Source organism: Photinus pyralis, unplaced genomic scaffold (genome assembly GCF_008802855.1).
Source record: "Photinus pyralis isolate 1611_PpyrPB1 unplaced genomic scaffold, Ppyr1.3 Ppyr1.4_LG6, whole genome shotgun sequence".
NCBI lineage: Eukaryota > Metazoa > Arthropoda > Insecta > Coleoptera > Lampyridae > Photinus > Photinus pyralis.
Window position 1 is genome coordinate 35368208 of NW_022170663.1, and position 21021 is coordinate 35389228.

Genomic DNA, 21021 nt, shown 5'->3' on the forward strand with positions numbered 1-21021 from the left:
AGACTTCATATATAGGCCATTTTGTTTGTCTGTTTATAAGCTAAATTTTTGCTAAGAATACTTTGTCGATACAATACTTACTTTTAGAGTTATTTGCGAAAAACCGTCTGAAAACGTAGTTTTTTTGTTGAAAAATGAACATTTTCCTCGCAATTAACTCGAATACTATTAACTTAGTGAAAAAACTCTATAGAACAAAAGTTGCTTAGAATTACTCAATTTATCAATTTCCGGACTTATTTTGAACGTCTCTTTTTTCCTCCCCGAGAAGGGGTGGCATTCACCCCCCAAGTAAAAGCAACCCTGGGCTCAAGTTCACCTTTGAAGTAGAGGGTAAGAGGAACCTAAATCCAAATGTTGAAGCAAATCCGTCGAGGCGCGAAAAATTACACGGCAAAACGGTCATTTACTGGCCTATTGTTTAGAAGTTTATAAATATCATTGCAGAAATCCCAGCGTTGCCAAATTTTTAGTGTTTGCTTGCACTTATTTAGGTATCTATTATTCCTTGAAATGTATGATGTTTAAAGATATGTAATTCCATTCTACGATTATGGCACAATTTATTAAGGTCCGAACGCTTGTTGGTTTGATTCATAGGTGCGAAGATATGTTCTTCGTGTAACAATAAGCCATTTTTTGAGCGGGAAATAATAGATTTTTTACTGTGTATCCCAGTAAGCGCGAGTAATACCTAAGCTCGCGTTGATTACGTCTCTGCCCTTTGTACACACTGTCCGTCGTCCTACCGACGTGTGGAAAAGTCGACCGAACTAGATCGTTTAGTTAGAGGAAGTAGTCTAACGAACGATATTTACTTCCGATTTGCGAGGAAATAAACGAAAATTTTTTGAAAAAAAAAATAGGCCAATAGACGTTTTATAGTATTTATTGTACAAGTACAAATAATAAGAGAATAAAAGATTCCCGGAAAAAATGTTTCATTTTTTAATTTTTGCCGGCCAAACAATATAATAAAAACAAAATAAACTGCCTCCATTGGATTATAGTTGTGATCGAATGGTTCAAAATCAGTTAAAAATGAGATCTGTGGACCAACGCAACCCCACCTCTTTTAAAATAGTTTCTTTGCGATAACTGAAAAACTACTTGGCCGATTTGGACCATATTTTTACCAGTCGATGTGACTAATGTCCCCTTTAATCTCATTACATTTCACTCCGATCGACCCACGCATTCCGGAGATATTTAAACGCTCCAGAAACCCTATACTATTTGGAGTGGAAGAAAATGTTGTTTTCAAAAATAAGAACATACACTGCATTATCAATCGTTTAGATGGATGAATCACTATAGCAGAATGCGCGGTGGCTTAAGTTGAGCGGCAAATTTAAATACATATACTTGTGTTTTTTCCGCTAGCCAATGGTGACTGAAAAACATGTGTACGAAGCTTAGTTGCTAGGAGACCGATGCGCGCTAGTGCTGCAGCTTAAAATGCGGGTCGAGAGTATTTTTTTAATTAAATTGTTTAAATGAGAATAACGTGTAAATATTTAATTAAATTTATTCGACGGGTGCAGATTTATTAATTTATTATTTAACTGCACTATATAGTTTGACTGATTATTGGATTAGACTGATGTTTTTTTTTCTGAGGACATAAGGATTATTGCATTGTAATGATTGATTGTTAATGATTAAACAACTCAGCGTATGTAGGCATCTATACAAAAATAAAGCAAACAAAATTTCCTGTAAAATAATCGCTATGCTCATCATAAAATCCAATTTGCTAGTGCATTTTATGAAATATATTGTCCACTTTAATTTGATTGTAGGAGACGATCTAAAAAGGATGGATAATATCAAATTTAATTTACATTTTTACAATTGTACCTGTTATTGGTTATTCAATTAAATAGTAATTACTGTCTATTCAATAGACGCCAACTAAACAGGAAAATACCAATGTAATTAACAATAGGTACTGAATCGTTGCTGATTTCTTTTATACTTAAGTAATGTTTTCTAATTATATCATGTCCACATTTTATACAGCCAATAAGAAAGAAAATTAAATGTGACAACCGCGCAAATATTTTAAACCGAAATTCTGTAAAGAATTCTGTAAATTTTCAATACGCGCCAATATTTAAAGAGGCGGTTAGTTCTGGCCACCTCTACGCGAGGGCCCGCTTTTGGAATCCTAGCGGGCGAGGTCTTATAGCCAACACGCGTTTATACCATTGCGCTGTATCTCTTATTATGGATACTCTTTGCTTATAGCCTTGTAATTTAAAAAATTTTTTTACAATCTGTATTGAGTGTTCTTCTTCTAACACTTACTCCTGTATGAGACGACTAAACAACAGCAAGTCAGCCACAACCCCAGCTCTTGAGTTTGGAGGTGTAGGGGTGTTTGTGGATCAACAAGAGATTAACTTGTATTATGACTGCTAACTGGTTATGAAACTTACTTCTCAATTGTAATGATTTTAGACAATATACATGGTAGTGCCAGAAGGCGACTTCGAGGACTACTCTCTAGATTTGGAACCGTGTTATTATGGGACTCGAGTTTTCGCAATTTTTAAGGGATTTTTGTGTAGCACGCCACTGATGCAGAACTGTACCTGAACCTACCACGTGCCGGTGACCTTGGAAAGTGTGTTAAGATGAAGCTCAGAGGGCATTCCCCCCCGTTCTCCTCTAGTATCGGTACGTAACCTTGGAAAGTCGGTCAAGGTAACGCTAAAAGGAGGTCAATAATTGTGGTGTCATTTCACTTTCAAGATCAACAAAGGTCAATGGACCAATTTGCAATGGGGATTTCGTTCTCAAGGCTATCAAATGTCGATGATCCCAATTTTTCATGTCATTAACATGGTCATCAGAAATCAATGATTCAACTTTTGGTGGTGTCACATTTTATTTGCAAAATCATCAATCAATGCCAACTTGAAGAGTAAAAATGACACCACTAGGATGATGGTTTAAAACTTCTTTCTATATTTCATAGCTCTCAGGCACTAATATGTGTCATTATCGGACGTCGTTAGCAGAAATCTGACACCACTGATTTTACAGGCTGCCAGTTGACCTGAAAAATAAAATATGACCCCATTACGTGAACACTGATTGCACCCAAACGTGAACGCGAATTGAATCCAGACGTTAACTACCATTGAACCTTGACATTTGGGTTCGCGTTCAGGTTTTGATTTGCGTTCCCATGAAAAATAGACTGATCTGTGGGGTCGAGAGACCTTTGAGCTTCACCTTGCGCTACTTTCCATGGTCACACGCTTTCCACGGTCACTACCAGAGAAGAGCGGGAGGGAGGGGGCATGTTTGATAAACTTTACCTTAACCTACTTTCCAAAATCACCACCAAGTAGCAAATGACATTTGAACTTGACCTGGACCTACATTTCAAGATTTAGTCCGGTCCAGGTACGGCTCTGTATGTAACCTGACAAGTTACGAAAAACAACAGGTATCATAAGAGAATTGGTGTAGTTTAGATTACACTGCGAATGCGATGAGCCACAATATTAACCTGTAACGTGGTTATGATCTCTAACCTTGTCAAACTCGGTAAATTGTTTCAAACAAATGTGACAATTTTCGCATTAAAAAAATGTTGAGACTGACTAGCACATAAAATGTTCTTAAGAATTATGTTAATAATGTATTTATTAGTCCACTGTGCAATGCTACGAAGTTCCTTAATGAACCGCATTGCCCCTATAGCACCTAAATCCTGATAAAGAACATGTTTAGAATGAAATATATGTATGTTATTTTCGGGACAAGTTACGTTGCCTACTTTTATAAAATGCTTTCTAAATCCGCAGAAATTCCAATGGTACTCTTGCCTAAAAACAAAAATTTTGAAACTGTAAATACTTTTCTGCTTTTCTGATTTCAGCACACTCATTTATTTAATTACAGTAGATGGCATGTTTCTAAAGATCTGTTGAACATCTACCTCTAATAGTAACGGAAGTGTTTATATTTACTTTTAAATGTAAAACCTCATATAGAGCCCAACCAGAATCTTTTTCAAAAAACTTTCAATTTTTGTTGTAATTTAAAATAAACGTTTTCTTTATATTATTGACGTATATTTACGGTCTTGTTGCAAATATTTTAAGTTCAACAGTATGATTGTGAGGTAGAATAAAATTACAAGGCTATATTTTCTTGGTTGCCATCCAGGCAGATTTTAGCGTCCGACCTACTTTATCGTTCGCCTGGGGATGATATGCGGTAGTTGCGGAGATGTTTGATTCCGACGATCCTGTTGATTTCAGCAAAGAAACAGACTTTATCTTTGAGCATTCGCGGTGTAGTCACATACTTGTACTTGTTAAGTTGCAGCAAAAAGTTTATACTTATCTGGATCTTGCGACGTCGCGAGCTGAAGACAGGAAAAATGGACACGTCGGCTCCTCTTTCCACTAAGAATTGGGTGTTGGATTTAGCGCCTTTAACGAGTAGGCGACCAATGTTTTTACTGTCGTCGCACACTGCCGTGGATGGCCATAAAGAAATTAGTTTTCCAGACCGGCAGTCTTGCACGGAAAAAGATTCGTACAATCGGACGCCGAACCGTCGATAATGCCAGCATTCGCCTGGGCGTGGAGCGGTCAATGCCAGTAAATGTAAACTGGAGTTTGTGATGAGCTAACAGGAAGGACGAAACGAGTGCCATCCTTAGAATTTGTATTGGAAGCTTTCTTTCAAATTTTTTTAGAGTTACGTATTAAATTTTATTAGGGTAGGCCAGTTTTAGGGTACTGAACGTTATGAGGGGGCTGATTAATCCAGCAATTTGTTATTTTAAATTGGGGATCTATATTTTGTGAATTACTTGCGACCGGATGCGTCATGACCGGTTAATTGTCTGAGAAAGGTTATCGACGCCAGTCTGACGGGCGATAACGCGAACTTAATGGGCTTTGACAGCTGAATTAGAATTACTTGTAGTGATGTCATGTCAAAGATGGCCAATTTAACCTATTATCACCATTTTGTAAGCAAATTAAAAAAGAATGGGAGTGCTCCGGAGACTAGCGATAGGGCATTCGGTTTGGGGCCACCAGAGCGTCAAGTGAGTGGTTGGGAATAAAGTTTTTTCTGATACTAAACGTGAAGTCGTCAATGGGAATATTCAGTACGTTGTACGTGACGCATTTTTTAATAACTGTACTAAAAAAAACCGCATTAGTGGTAAGGAAGTGTATGTTTGGTCAGTAAATAAACATTACGAAAGAAATGCTTAACGCAGTCGGTGATATTCCGAACGTGGCAGTGTCGGTAGAGGTAAATTAACCGGACATTTCGTGGACCAATTCAGAAAAGATTATCATGGAAGTTCAGTAAATATTGGTACAGTACCTAGCTAGAACTGTCGAAAAATTATCACGCTACGAGTGCACTTTAGCGGCGAATAAACCAGAAGTGTCGAGTGACCGTTTAAATAAATTTCCATTTCAAAAGCGAAAGTTTCAAGAAACGAATTAAATCAGTTTCAGTTCGGCTTTGGAGTGAGCTATTAATAAATTATATCGCGAGAGCGTGAACTTGATTGAAAGCAGACGACAAAAGTAAAGGGTTCAATGCCCGATCAATTGCAATAGTACAAAAAAATCCAGAAAACTTTAGGAAATCCAGGTTAAATACTATATTGTGACACGATTCGACCTAGGAAACTAAGTGTGTTCAGTTGTGCTATGTTTGTACACGTACAAAAGGAATACCGCAAAAAGCTAGATGCGAAGGTGTGGAAGAACATTGTGGGGTACACGCACTGAGATGGTCTCTGAATATATATTTTTGAAATACCATGTATATAAAAATTTGAGTAAATGAGACGTGTGCGCGCATTCAATTTGACATAAGGAAGAGAGAGAGAGACGAGTGAGGTATGCAACAGAAGCTTGAAGTATATGTACATGTGCATTTAAATTAGTTATATTTAGTGGAAAAGGTGCTAAATATTGTTTCACAAGTGTCTTTCCATACACATCAACGATGGATCGAAGTGTAAAAACTATTTTCAACACCAATCGGTCAGCTTAGAAGAGATAATTGCAGTTGCCTTTGACATCGTTATACTTCTCTGTAATTTGTTGAAACATGGGACATGTGACGTCACAGTTACACCAACCAACGGTTCAAGATAAGTCATATGTATGTTTACATTCTACGTATTTCAAATAAACTAAATTGCGTTTGCGTTTCACTGGACAATCGTTTGCACGTATGACTTTGGGGTAAATTATAATTGAATTTATCTTTAGGATTAAACTTTACCCTATAACGTTTGCATCATAAATAACACAGACGCTGTAATACCTACATTTGACAGTATTTATTGATTTGAATGTATAATTCAGGCAACGTATCGATTTTCAGGGGGGTTATAAACTCGTAACATAAATTGAACGAAAATATATATGGTGCGAAGGTCTAAAACAAACCACTGCATATTTTCCGTTATTTTAATATGAAAACTGGTGTTACAATATTAGCATTTAGAGACAGTTACTGAATTCCAATCTCTTTTTCAAGCAGATCGATATATGAGAAAGCGTTATTTATTATAACTTTTCCTTCATCGACGCTAATCGGTAAACTTTTATCGACGCTGAGTCCCATGAAAAGCCTGTCATCGTATGTGAAGACCGAAAAACCTACACCTACAGATATTCTCCGATTAGTTTTTTTGTACAAAAATTAATTACGCTTACCCATATTTTTCAGATGTGGTATCCAAAAGCCGATATCGGTGTAGATCGGCGCATCGCGTCCGCAAGTCACCTTGCACGAACCTGGCATGATGCTTACGGCAGCCGTGCAATTAAGCGTTCCCAGGACGAGTCGTATTAGAGCCCGTGGTAGCATAGAAAGTGCACGCATGAAAACATAGTTAACCTCAAAATACGTTAATGGTGGTACATTGCCAAATGCGCAAACTCACCTGGTAATCGACGGAGTTGTTTATAGCCTTAACCTCCTCCTTAATTAAGTTCAATCTGGAAACGATGGAGGTTTTTACGCACAACGGCATGTTGAGCAAAACGAGCGCGTAGTTGTTGGAAAACTTTATTTTGGAGGCGGTTAAGCTTCCGGGTTTTAAGTGTTGCAGCTGAGCGGCTCCGGGAACTACTGGTATCGCAACCGTGATGTGTTTAGGTGGATTTGAAGATTTCTAAAATGTGTCTCCAATAACAATTGGTGACGCATGTGTATTAATATCGACGCCCGGTAGTAGAAAATAGACACTTTTTTATGGTCCACGCCATAATAAATTAAAAACGTATAGAAGAAATAATTGAAAACTAATGGAACAGCAATTGACACAACAACGAGGCCTACGATGTTATAGCTGTTAAAAAAACGAACACATTAGAAAAAATTGCCCTGACAGCACATCGACCAATAAACCAGAAACGGACCCAAGAGAAGGTACAAACATGAAATAAATGCCTAACGCAATATCAAATATCAACGAGTATGTGATATATCCAATCGTCAACAATACGTTGGACGTTGGGGTGTTTCCATCTCCCGTAAGGAAGGCTGTACATACCAATTTTTTCTACTACTAGTGATTCTCTGGAGACCTGAAGCTGGTGAAGTGTGTTTCCTACAGGAGCTATTATCCTGTTAACCGGTCTTGTGATAAGTCTTTACAAAAATTGTTGAAATGTACCACAGGAGTTAAAACAACTAAAATTCTGGCGGTGGAAATATTGCTCTGTTGTTTCAACTCCCGAAGAACTCCGCAACTATTTCGTAAGACAGTTAGTTGCTTGGAGGACGCACGAAGGACTCATCGTGCAAGTACCACCATAGAAATAACATGATGAAACGAGCGTAACTCAAAAAATGCTCTCCGTCGTCGGTTATGAGAGACACAGTTTTAAGAGGGGTCGGTGTTCTAGGACGGTGTCGCGCCACCATCAGGTTGTGGTTGATAAAAAATTAGTCCCCGGTGATAAGGAAAAAATCGGATCTGACTCAATCTTTCTATGAAATATGATATGTCGAAACTCGAGAGTGTTCCGTAATTTTTGACAACCAAATTTAATTGTGTCAAAGGAATAAATTTGTGAATAAAAATACTGCAAGATGTACTTACCTCATAGTAGAAGTCGGAAAGACTTGCAGATAACGCAGTCAAAATAATGTCAGGAAAACTCGCCCCAGGCAGTCTACGCTTGATTGCCTTCACCTTCTGAAAGTACACATCATCTTGTTCTACACGAAAAATTAAGTGTGACTCTCCATTTAAACGCCCATCATGCAAAAAGTTCTGATCGGTACCTCGTACGAGTAAATTGACGAGTATTGAAGATGGAGCAAACAGCGCCACTTTTAAGCTTTCGACACACTTCTTAGCCACGCTCATGAAATTGTTTTCCGGCGGTTTCTTTGGGTAACCAAGTTTACTGATACCTTCAACTGGACGGGAAAGAACACCAACTACGAGCTTGAATACAGCAACACCATCGGCGACGCAGTGATGAATTCTGAACATTGAGAGATGGTAGTTTTTTTGCGTGCCACTGATTTCTCTCAATCTGATAGGACGCGCACTGATCCAAATGTCCCAGAATATCGTGTTCCCTCTGGGAAAGTCGGAGTTGTACGTATCGCTGAGCAGTTTTACCAAATCCTCGTCATCAATCTCCTCCTGTGGTTCTATTTCCCGAATACACTCACCCGCATCCACAGTGGTGCGTACCATGTAGGTGTAACCCATGAAATTGTGATAAGTGGCTTGAAATTTTTCCATATGTCTCAAAGTGCAATCAAAATGATCCCTAACTGCATCAACAACGCTTCTTGCAGATTTGGAGTAGTCGTGTTCAAATATCCCCAATACGCACGTTTTGCTGTTCGTAGGTGAGTCGATTGTATGCACCGCATCTGCACCACTAACCAATCCAATGTATTGGCGGCCATGTTTAATTTTCAAGATGAAGTACACTGCAACACGACATATTGCGCCAATAATTAGTAATGCGAGTAGTACTGGTAAAGATGCTGTGATCGTTAGTATTCCAATTGCAGCTACAACAGTGGAAATGTTTTTGGACGAGATGTTAGTTTCCTAAATTAGTTTATTTTTACATTGTAACTGGACCTATTCTCTTACCTTGAATTTTTTTACATTTTTGAAGACGACAATACCTAAAATCAGTATTATGGCATGTACCCCAAAGGAACAAACCGTTACCATATTGGTCTCTGAAATGAAAACCTGTATCATTTATGGTTATGCTGATCTAATTCTACGTTTATTTTCAAATTGTATCAGAATGAAGCTGGTATGCTGTAACTAAATTGTAGCAAGTTGCCGTTTCAAATGACCGGGAGGCAGCGTACATAGTAACTAAACCATAAGCGACAAAAAATTCGACAATACAAGCTGAAAGTACGTTGAAAACTAATAATAAAATCACTCGTCTGCCAGTCGTAAGTGGCAGCATTAACTTGGGGCGGCGCTGAAAAGGTGACTTCTTTAGGTGATCAACTAAATTACCAAACTATAAGGGTCACGGAAAAGATTTGTATCAAGAAATCCCATTTTTTCCATAGTTTTCAAATATGCTATGGCAGACGATTTCAAGTGCAGCGTTGGTAGCGAAAGACGCCCTCCAATGTAGGGAAAAACACCCCTGAACTAAACCATGAGGACCGTATAAAAATTATACATAAAAAATTCCTCTTTTTGTCACTACTTTAAAATATATCCTGGCAGACGATATTAAGTGTAGCTTTAATAGTGGCAGACGTCTTAGAAGTTAAAAAATTTAGGTATAGTAAATCCCAGCGAGTGCGAGCGTGTGAGAGATAAGCGCGCGAGAGCATAACCAACAGAGATAGCGATAGGATACTGACTACTGAGATCTTTCATTTGATTCTAAACTTCTAATTCACATAGTTCCATCCACTTCAATCAAACGGATTGTAGAAACTCAGACATTTTTCGGTGGCATTCGCCCAAATTGCGATGAATTAAACTATGAGGACCATACACAAGTCATACATCCGGTAAATGCGTGGGAACCCTGCGCGTTACACAAATCAACAGCCAAATTCACGAACATCTCTCGAAGATTTATGAATTTCTGCGTGTTATTGGAAAAGAGACCTACTTCCATCTATACCTTGATGGTAGCGTCAATTTTACATTTCCCAAAGCAATAACAGCAATATCCATATCGGAAGCGCTTTTGCTACTTGTTGGTAGTTTACCAAGATGGTAAATTATTCGAGAATCTGCCTCTTAGTGGCTGCAGCACAATTCAGTTTTTACCACATCATCTTCCCTTGTCACAAATTTATAGCACTTATCTTCATATGTGGCAAACACAACTTTCCTTTCAAGTAAAGCGCAACAGGTCTTTTTTGCCTATGAACGGTATAAGTAATCTATAAGAGAGGCTTTGAGCTATCATTGCGAAGTGGTTTTATGAAATTTGCAGGCTGCTTCTGAGTGGAAACAGAAATTGAGTAGGATTGTAATCTTTCCTTATTTTGATCCCAACGATCATGTTCTGCGTCCTTCATGGAAGGGGTAACTATCTGTCAAAAGTAAAATGTACTTCTCTCGCTGACACAGCACAAATCTTGCCGAGGATGGGTTCAGAAAATTGCTCAAAGGTTTACCGGAGATCTTTTAAAAGATGCAAAAAAATAATCCATCGATTAAAACAACATCTACAACTGGCGATGGACTAGGAGCACTTGAAGAAATCATACTTCCGAAAAAGTTTCAGCAAAACAAACTTGTCGATTTTAATCATCGATCCATCAATGTTGGATAGAGACAACGGAACTGGAGTCAGAGGATAGTTTAGAAAGAGCTGAAGATCTATCTTCTTTTGTCTTCAAGTTTTCTGTTTCTCAGTCTGAGAAGAATTCAAGAAATACCGACAATCTTATCGAGAAATAAATAATTTATTATTTTCCCTAATTTAATTCGTTTGGTAACTCCAAGCGGTGCGTAAACCTATAGCTATCTCGCTGTGCTCGTTGTGCTCTCGCGTGCTTATCTCTCACACGCTCGCACTCGCTGGGATTTACTATACCTAAATTTTTTAACTTCTAAGACGTCTGCCACTATTAAAGCTACACTTAAGATCGTCTGCCAGGATATATTTTAAAGTAGTGACAAAAAGAGGAATTTTTTATGTATAATTTTTATACGGTCCTCATGGTTTAGTTCAGGGGTGTTTTTCCCTACATTGGAGGGCGTCTTTCGCTACCAACGCTGCACTTGATATCGTCTGCCATAGCATATTTGAAAACTATGGAAAAAATGAGATTTCTTGATACAAATCTTTTCCGTGATCCTTATAGTTTAGTAATTTAGTTGATCACCTAAAGAAGTCACCTATTCAGCGCCGCCCCAAGTTAATGCTGCCACTACGACTGGCAGACGAGTGATTTTATTATTAGTTTTCAACGTACTTTCAGCCTGTATTGTCGAATTTTTTGTCGCTTATGGTTTAGTTACTATGTACGCTGCCTCCCGGTCTTTTTTAAACATAGGAAAATTTTCACATATATCGCTTCATAGCGAACATGAACAAACGTATATCTGGCGATAACAAGCGATAACAATAACCGTATTGGGTTGCCAGGATCTTCTTCAAACTTAAGAGTTTGGTTTCGTACTGCTTAAAGTCAAGTTCGTGACAAAAATGCAGGTTTACTATTCGTTAAAAAAGCCACGCTAGTCGAGGTCTTTGCGTTCAGAAAATAGGTCTAGTTTCCGAAATTTTGACGGGCGAGATTGAAATAGCGCGAGAAGTGGGAGAGCATTCTAAACTAATGTTCGCGAGCGGTCACGTACAACTTGACGTACGGTGTATATAAATTCTTAGCGAAGTTACCAGCGTGAGCCCAAATTAGGGAGTGACCACGTAGAAAAAAAATTGATACGCAGTGGACATTTTTTGCTGTGTTGTAAGAAATATCCTTGCGTATGTATTCGTGGTGCGATATCAAAAATTAGAACATGGATTTATTGAGTGAAATCTATCCAAAAAGTAGTAAAGGATTACCAGTTTAACTTCGGGTAAAAACATAGAACTCCCCAATTTCGAATACGTGGTGGAGAAACATTAACACAAAGGTGGGTTTGTGATAAATTGCAAGTTACGTTCATATTTACATGTGTACGAATAAACGAATTACGGCAAATTTCCAGACGAAGAAAAAACTTTTTAGCAGCCTGATTCGTAGCAAGCCCTTTTTATTTACTGGTGGTGAAATATACGCGAAGGAACATTATCAAATCGGAAAACCGCTTTTCAAATGGGATTAAATAAACTGACAAACTCTTTATGATAAACCAAGAAGTTTCCTTCGAATCGTCAAATATGCCCGCTGGTCAAAGGAAGTTCCTTAAAGTTGAGTGACGTCATGGGACAGGTCCTTATGTAATTTGGCTAAGGAATTTTGTTCAAAGTAATATTAATATTCCTAAAGGAATCGACCCGTGTTTATTAATACAAATTTTGTTTCATTGATTGGAAAATTGGATTTAATTACCGTGACGCCATTCCTTTGCTTGGGTTAAAATTTTGTTTAGCATATTTTAAACAGGAGAATGTACCGATAATTCATGATGTGATAAAGATGAATTTTAGTTAAGGATCCAATTTAGCATGGACACGTGATCACAAAATAGGTTTTGCATGTTTACCACCCTCACGTTAGTAAGGGAGGTATTGTATTGGAATGACCCCCACTTTTTTTTACGAAAATACGCATTTTAAAGCACCAGCAATCCGAATCAAACAAAATCTCAATTATGTCGGTCGGTCTATCGAGCTCTCATCTCCGGCTAAACGGCTGAACCAAATTTGGTGCACAAATTCTAAGACATGCGCAGATGTACGGGTGGCATCTGTGGTAGCCACACCAAATTTTTTGTATCTCTTTACCTGAGTTAGATTTTGAATCTCGAAAGGGCCAAATTTCCGCAAGGTAAGGGACACGAAAAACATTTTTATTGCTGAGCTAGCCGTAGGTAAAGTAAAAATGATTGTTATATTAAAACGTTTTGCCAGTGCCGTGGAGATTCCATTTATTTTTTATGCAAGTAAGGTCTTCCACTCTTGTTGTAAGCCGATGGAAAATACAACTTAAATGGCTGAATTACGATTACACATAGCGACGCGCTTGTATACTGCGTCGCGTCGCTACCAATAGTTTTGCAGATAGAGCACGGACGACATACTGCCATCAACTTTTGGCTCACCACGCAACTTTGTCAAAGATGAAGTTGACACCAGACTAAGCAAACGCCATGTGATTTTTACCGTTATCTCCTTAACGTTTATACATAATCAATGTAATGTCATCAGCAGGTATACAGAAAATAGCACTAGTATATTCCCTAATGGATTCATTAGTCAGTTTGCCCTTGCTAGGGTAGCTGTCCTAGTACTGAGCACTGCACCAGTAATGGACACCCTTGCCTGAAAATGATCTGTGAATTTCAAAATAACCGCCAAAATGTTCTGGTTTAGTAGTTACGTTGATTCGGTAGTTCCACTACGCATTACTCTTGAAGCTATTCGCATCTAACTTCAGTCTGTAAATAGTAATTGTGGAAATATTCATGGCGCGTGCTCTGTTTAACAGCTGTTTCAAGTCTTCCTGGCGTTGGTGCGTTACAATAATAAAAAATTTTGCAGTTTATACGTATTACAGTTTAGTGCGCGGTTTTTACTTTAGATACGGTAAGTCAAAATATGTTATGTTTAATTACAAATACGACATTGAAGTGATTACATTTTTTGTGATGGGTGACCATTACCCATACACGAAATTCTACAATGTATCAGTAATGGACCCCCGGGTTGTCCATTATTAAAGCAAAGACTTTTAGTAATGGACATCCATCTTAATTAGTAATTTATATACCCATGTAGATATTCTATCAAATATTCATTTAGATTTGTATTTATAAAGCAATGGGTAACCAAAAAAAAAATGTAATCCACAAATATGAGGACAATTATTACCCAGGTGAGTAAGGTACCTACCTACTAATTGCCTATGTATAACTTAGAAGTGTTTCGATGATTAATTGCAAAGTCTAAAGCATTATTATTTTCTTTTTTCAGGAATTATCTTGAAGAGTGATCCAGAAGGGGCAGAAATTCGATCGATGGTGACTGCAGGGATGGATTCGTGGAAATGGCCCATCAAACACGACATATTATATTACTTTAAAGATGATATTGTATGTAATATTATAGATCCTAAACAAAAAAACCAGAGAGGTCACTACAGTGTACCTGCGATGCTTAAATACCAATAAAAATAAAAAATTGAAATGTGTCCATTATTGGCTCAAAACATGTTCATTATTAGCGATAGTATGTCCACCACTGGCACATTTGACAATTAATTGTTTAAAAAATATTTTATAAAAATTCAGCTTATCAAAAGTTATAAGTTTGAACATATACTAGAAGGAAGAGCATAAAATTTACCTCATTTAGACATATGTCACATTTAGTATAATAAAATCTAATCGTTTTTGCGAATTTTTCAAATTGAAATTTGCTCTTGAGTGTCCATTACTGGGACAGTTACCTAAAAACGATTAAATTAACAAAGTAATATTTAAAAGCATTTTCATGTACATAGTCAATATAGTTAGTACTCATTACGCGAGCTATCTGTGATCTATGATTAACTAAGAAGACACTCGTAGAAAGCATTTACCGTTCTTATCGTACTAGCTATGAAGCTATATAATAGCACAACTCGAAACAGAAAAGCAGCATTTTTGTTCGGCCCACCTGAACCTGCGACAGTTAGCGTAAGAGTTACACTTAGTTAGGGGTTGACAGCCCTTCCATTGCTCTCCGAAGGGGTGTTTTCACATCTTCAGCACCTGACCACAAGTAGAAAAGCTTGCCAGCGGACGAACAAATCAGAAGATAGAAGTTATTATCCGGAAAACCGCCAATAATCGCGAGCCTCTTTCCGCATCGCGGAAGATTCTAGTCCTCATTAGTTGAACATCGTGCAAAACGTGACCATCGCGGGGCAAACTTCCACCTGCGTCAACCGGGCCTGCCAGTGGCGGTTTCTCAATAAGTGCACATGAGCACGTGCACTCCCAAAAATCATTTTAAAAAAACGAAAACAATAACAATTCTATTTATGTATTTAACATTCTTGCACGTTCGTATCTCGCAATAAAAATAGTTCACTTATCTTATCTAAATGCAAAACCTAACGGGTACACTGACACACCGCTGAACGTGTATTAAAAATTATTCCCATCCCGCCTTCCCGTGCAGTGCACGGTTAGCTACGATCTCTGATTCGTTCAAACGCTACGTCGCCTTTCCCCGTGCGCCCCGCGAAGGTCAATGTTGTAAAGTATAGCAAGAGCACACTCTCATTGTGAACCAGTATTCGCCGGACTACGAAGTAGGGTTTGTTGATCGTTTCGGTTTTAACAAGTAACGTTGCGACGTTACCGTTCATTATTTAAAGACAATTATTAAATTTAATTTACTAAAATTACAAGATCAAATTAAAATAAAAAATGCGGGTTTGGAAATATCGAAAATCAATAAAGGAAGTCGGGATTATAAACGATCGTTTAAAATAGACATGTATGAAAAAACTGACTGGTTATGCGGTTGTACCTTTAACAATAGTCTATTGTTTTCCGTGTTTGTTGTTTGGTGATGAGCTCGGTGATGAGGCATCAGAATGGACAAAGAATGGCGGTACAGACTTAGTGCATTTATCCGAAAAAATTAAAAAATATCAATCTTCAAAGGCACATCATATATCTGCTAAGTTGAGATTTAATTTATTAGGTAAGCATGATATACGGCAACAGTTAAATAGTGCATACCGTCTGAGTATCGAAAAACGTAATGAGGAAGTAAAAAAGAACGTTTTATCCAAAATTATAGACCGTATAAAATTTTGTGGTGCTTTGGAACCTGCTCTCCGCAGCCATTGACAAAACGAGAAAATTCAATAAACCCTGGAGTATTTAGAGGTCTCATCAATAAACTTTTTTACGCCATTTAATAGGCCCAAAAAAATTCGTGTTGCGGTGACACTCAAAAAATTTTCGCCTCCGGCTTTTTGCCCGTGGCCCATTTTTAAATTGTGCACCCCCAAGACACACCACTACGCGCCGCCACTGGGGCCTGCATAAAGGAACGAAAGGTACTGTAGTTCATTTTACCGTTTTTGTACAGTCAACTACGTGTGTGTTCACTAATATACATCAATGGCATTTCTTCCAAGTTTGACTTATTTGTTTATACTCGTATATTTGTTTTTGTAATAACTGGCTAACTACCTTATCATCGGCGTTTCGCATCGCACGTCCTTTTAAATGGTTGACGTTTGGGTTATCTTAAATATCGTTGCAATATTCTAAAAAGTGAAAAAAGAGCGAAAAAAAATTAATTCGGCTCAAAGGACCAATATCTCGCTCCGTACTTTACTATCCATTGTATACGACTCTTATTTGTTTCACAATTATTTCCTAGAATTATTAAGGATACTTTTTTCTTGTTTGTTTTGTTAATTCATTTGGGTGACAGTCCAGATTTGATTTATTGGGTATTTGGCTTATGTTTATAAAAGGTTAATGTAATTAACTAGAAATAAGGTTGCCTTTTAATCGGAAAAAGGCTGTTTGATTTCGTAGAAAATGATAATACAAGATAATTCCGCGTAAAGTTTGCGTATTTAACTGGAGAAAGCGTCCTGTAGCGACGCTTTCCTTGGTTTATCGAGTTGCCAAGTGTCGACACTTGGATACGAAATTTAGATTTGTTTAAGGCGGTAAGTCCGTTTAAATACCGGAGTTAGCGTTTAGAAGGGGCCTTTTGTCAATTGCGAGACCGGGGTGCTGTCCGTCTAAAGTCGCCTTTTGCCAACTTGAAGGTCTAGTTACGGTCCGTTAGAAGAAGCCTTTTCCTCAATTTCGAGGCGGCAGGGGTGTTGTCAGCCTATAGTGGCCTTTTGCCAAGTTCGAGGCCGAGTTGCTGTCCGCTGAAAACTGACGTTAAAGTTGTTGGCAAATACATTTGACAAATGATCAAAAGGCGAAACATGTTTCACTAATATCGAGCATAAATCAATCATTGACCGTCCCCAAACCCGCTATGGCACACTTCCCAGACTTTAGTCGAATTTTTGAGACCTGTCCCGAATCTCTACCTTGTACGAGTAAAATAAGCGCAAAATTAATAGATAATACTCGTACAACCAGGAACAAAACACCACTTATTCGGCGCGCTTATTATTTGTTTGCATTTTAATCACTTATTTAACAATGAATACTACGCAAAGGAACACTCTCCCAACGTTCCCAAAATACAGCCAAGCACGATGAACACAAATAACAGCCAAACGAACGAATTACGCACATTATACAACGCAAGTAACATGCAGCCATAACAAATCGTAAAATGAGTGACGTCACGCCTCATTGTGAGGTGGTTTTGGCGGGAATTTGGTTCGTTTGAACTTTAGTACAACATTTTTGAAATAATGCTTAAGATTTTTTTGTTTAACACGTGACTTTTATCTACGTGTCCTTCGCTTTTGTACATTAAAAAAAACATTCAAATACCCTATTAATTGCTTTAAGAGATTGCAAAACGCAGTTTTATGTAAAACAAAGTGCCATTCGGAAAAATGTTAATGAGACATTCGATTTTTCCTTACATAACGCTAAAACATTTTGTCAAATATGGTACTTTCTTGGAACCAGTAAGACCTAGAGTAAGACAAATTTAGGTAGCACATTCAGATTATGATCAATAAAATTTAACTATGTAGATACTACCAAAAAATATAATTTAATTGCGGTTTAATTATTATCTACAGTCTCATACTAACTGTTTAATTGGGAAAACGCTCACAACAGGTTTATTGCGTAGCCATATTATAAGGAATTTTATACCCAAATTGAACCAACAATAAAATAAACTCGGAGAACCTTATCTTGTAAAAAATTATGTGTGATGTAACGTATCTTTGTAACTTTGTCCTAAAATCTGACAAAGGATGAAGGAGCACAAAAATTAGTTCTTGTGAAGCAAGGTAATGTTTTTGATCGTTTTTCTGACGAAATTGGTAAGTAAATGAGCAGCTTGCTCTATAACTTTACCCAAAAATGAAAAAGGCAGATAACATTTTTTTTTCAAACCAGATAAATTTGTCTTACTATTTCACTGATAAAAAACCAAAATTTGCAACGCCCTTAAAGTAAACGGTACTGTTTTGAATACAAATACAGAAATGGTTACCTTACTCCAGTAATAATAGCGATATCCCCTGAGTTGTCTAAACTCGAAGCACGCTAAGTTACTCGAAATGATTGAAAAGTAACAGTCGACACAAACTCCGGTCTCGTCTAATGATTAGCTCCTTTGAGTTTCAATACGATTATTAAAAACTACGTCATCCGGTAAACGGCAATGTGATATAACAAATGTTCTTTACACACGATCAACCGCTTCAGAAATGCGAAGACATACAACATGGAATTAAATAAGTCCGTTCTTCTGGCTTTCATGGTCACAGAAGTTTAACATATTCACCATTGTTCCTACACATAACCAATCCCTACCGTATCAGCATAAATTTTTCCGAAAGTAATATCAGTTCTCGATTATTAGGATGTCACGCCAATATGTAAAACTACCCTACGCTAGATCACAGATGACCGACCTGATTGCGCTGGCGGCCCAACGCGCATTCTAACAACGCAAAATAAGCTCCAGCCTACTGTAATTTACAAGGGGTTGACGTGACTTAGCTCACGGTTCAACGCATATTTCGCGTAAAAATAAAAACCACCCCACGCTGAATTACAGGTGACACTTAACTTCGTTGACTGCTTCGCGCTATTTCTCTGACGATTCCTCCAATAAAAACTAATTTTTCCGTCTAATCAAATTCCTTGACAGCTCACCTATATACCCCTGGTCAAAAATAGGGGTAAACATGTTTATTAACTATTTCGGTTTGTCACTTGTCCGGCACCACATTTATTCGTGCATTTTTTATCTAAAAATATTGAAAGTTTGCTACAAAAAGAATCGTTTTCTTTAAATTGCGGTAGTTGAGATGGGAGGAAAAGTGTAAATGTTCTACCGTTCTTATATCTATATATTTTTATGTCATTCTTTAACTTATTCTAATTTCTGATTTTTTGGAATGATTTTGAAAAAGGTTTCTAAGAAGTTTCCTAAGAAAAAAACAAAACCAAGAAAATCAAGATATTTCGAAAACTGTTGGAGGTAGGTATAAGGCATTATTCATAAAAGTTTATTGAATAAATTAAAAGAAACCCGGCCCACTCAAAAATAAAGGCAAATAAATTAAAATAAAATAAATACCAAATTCTGTAACTTTAGACCTGTACGGTGTGATTGATTTTGCGTGTCCAAGCGTATATTTCTTTTATTATTAGAGATAGGGAAAAAGTGTAAAAAGGAAAACTACTTTACTTTCAATTTCTGATAAAGCTACATATTCAAAAAAAATCAAAAGAGCACCAGAATACAAATTAATGTTTTTAAATGGAACGGTTACTTTTGTCTGTAATATTCTTAAACAGCTTGAAATTCTCCTTACAATGATATCAAATATGTTATGATTACCTTAAAGCTATAGAGGACCAATCGCAGTAGCTGTGGAAATTTAAACAAAAACTTAAAATTATAACAGGAAGCATAAAGAAAACAAATGAAAATCAGATACAGAAACAACTACTAGGTATAACTTACGCCAAATTTAAATACATTGCACTTGCATGTATCTTATCATCACATCGAATAAAAACTCTTAATATTTTTCATCATTTGTGTAATTATGGTTTTGTTGCATTGTGGATCTAAGTTATTGTTCACTAAACTAGTTTTGTGACAGACATGACAAGTCAAAAACTCGCTCTTGTTTTTGTTTAAATTTCCGGTTACTGCGATTGGTTTCATAAACATTACTATAACTTTAATTTCTAAGGTAATTATGACCTATTAAGTATCATTGTAAAAAGAATGTCTAGCCCTTTAAGTATATTGCAGAAACAAGTAACTGTTCAATTCAAAAAAAAAAATTTTTTATGATGCTTCTTCGTTTTTATATCACTTGTTTTTTTTTAATCTGTAGTTTTGTTTTTTACACTTTTTTCCTATTTCCAATAATAAAAGGAATACAATCTTGGACACGCAAACTCAATCACACTGTATATATAGAAAACATCCTGTAAATGAACATAAAATATTAGATCCCAGAGGGAAAAGTTCTATGGGAAACATGAGTTCTCTGAAAATTGCTCACTTTCAAGAGCCCGTAGCTCAAAGACGTTGCGTTCGTTTTCTCGAAAAAATGTATACAACAAAATTGTAGAAAATGTTATGTGCTTTAGATTTTGAATTTTTTACATGTTTTCGAGATATAAGCGAAAAACATCAAAACTGTACCCTCAACCCCCTCCCAGGGGCACCAAAATCGCTCAGTACTTTACTACACAATCATCAGTAGTCCTTACAACCACACATTCCCGAAAAAATTGGAACTATATATATTTCCTAAAATTACTATACTAATATGCCCTGTACTAATTTAAATTATTAATTATAAACAATTCTATAAACTTACGATCAAATTAGGAGGCTGGCTCTATAAAATGCACATAATAAACTTACCTACGCAATAATTTCACTGCAAAACTTGGGCTCGGTGTGACTTTTAATACTTTCGGTATTTAACAAGAACAAATAAGACATCGTTATCTTTCGCTTTTTGCATATTTACATTACCTATATTATGTAATCTTCATTAATCATTTGTATTGTATGAATTAACATTGACACAAGAAACCTCAATAATGCAGTCTATTGTTGACTTTTAAGGTGTGCAAATTACGATTTTGAAAATTATTTCCCAAAATCGTCCTGAAACATTCATTTTCAGGCCTACTTTCTGTCCGGAATCTTTAAAGTAAATTCGCCT

General features: G+C 37.0%; 1 protein-coding gene across 2 annotated transcripts; it reads right to left on the bottom strand.

Annotated features, from left to right (window-relative positions):
• Positions 1-6476: 6476 nt before the first annotated feature.
• Positions 6477-20710, bottom strand: LOC116174205. 2 transcript variants are annotated; one of them, XM_031492086.1, is made up of 6 exons: positions 20668-20710; positions 9137-9228; positions 8117-9091; positions 6953-7183; positions 6723-6906; positions 6477-6671 (listed from the first exon to the last, which is right to left on the bottom strand). In XM_031492086.1, exons 2-6 carry the CDS (start codon positions 9218-9220, stop codon positions 6517-6519), a joined length of 1629 nt encoding a protein of 542 aa, XP_031347946.1. In that variant the 5' UTR covers positions 9221-9228; positions 20668-20710; the 3' UTR covers positions 6477-6516. The 2 variants fall into 2 exon arrangements, with proteins under 2 accessions (XP_031347946.1, XP_031347945.1); XM_031492085.1 differs by lacking the exon at positions 20668-20710 and adding an exon at positions 18309-18357.
• Positions 20711-21021: the final 311 nt, after the last annotated feature.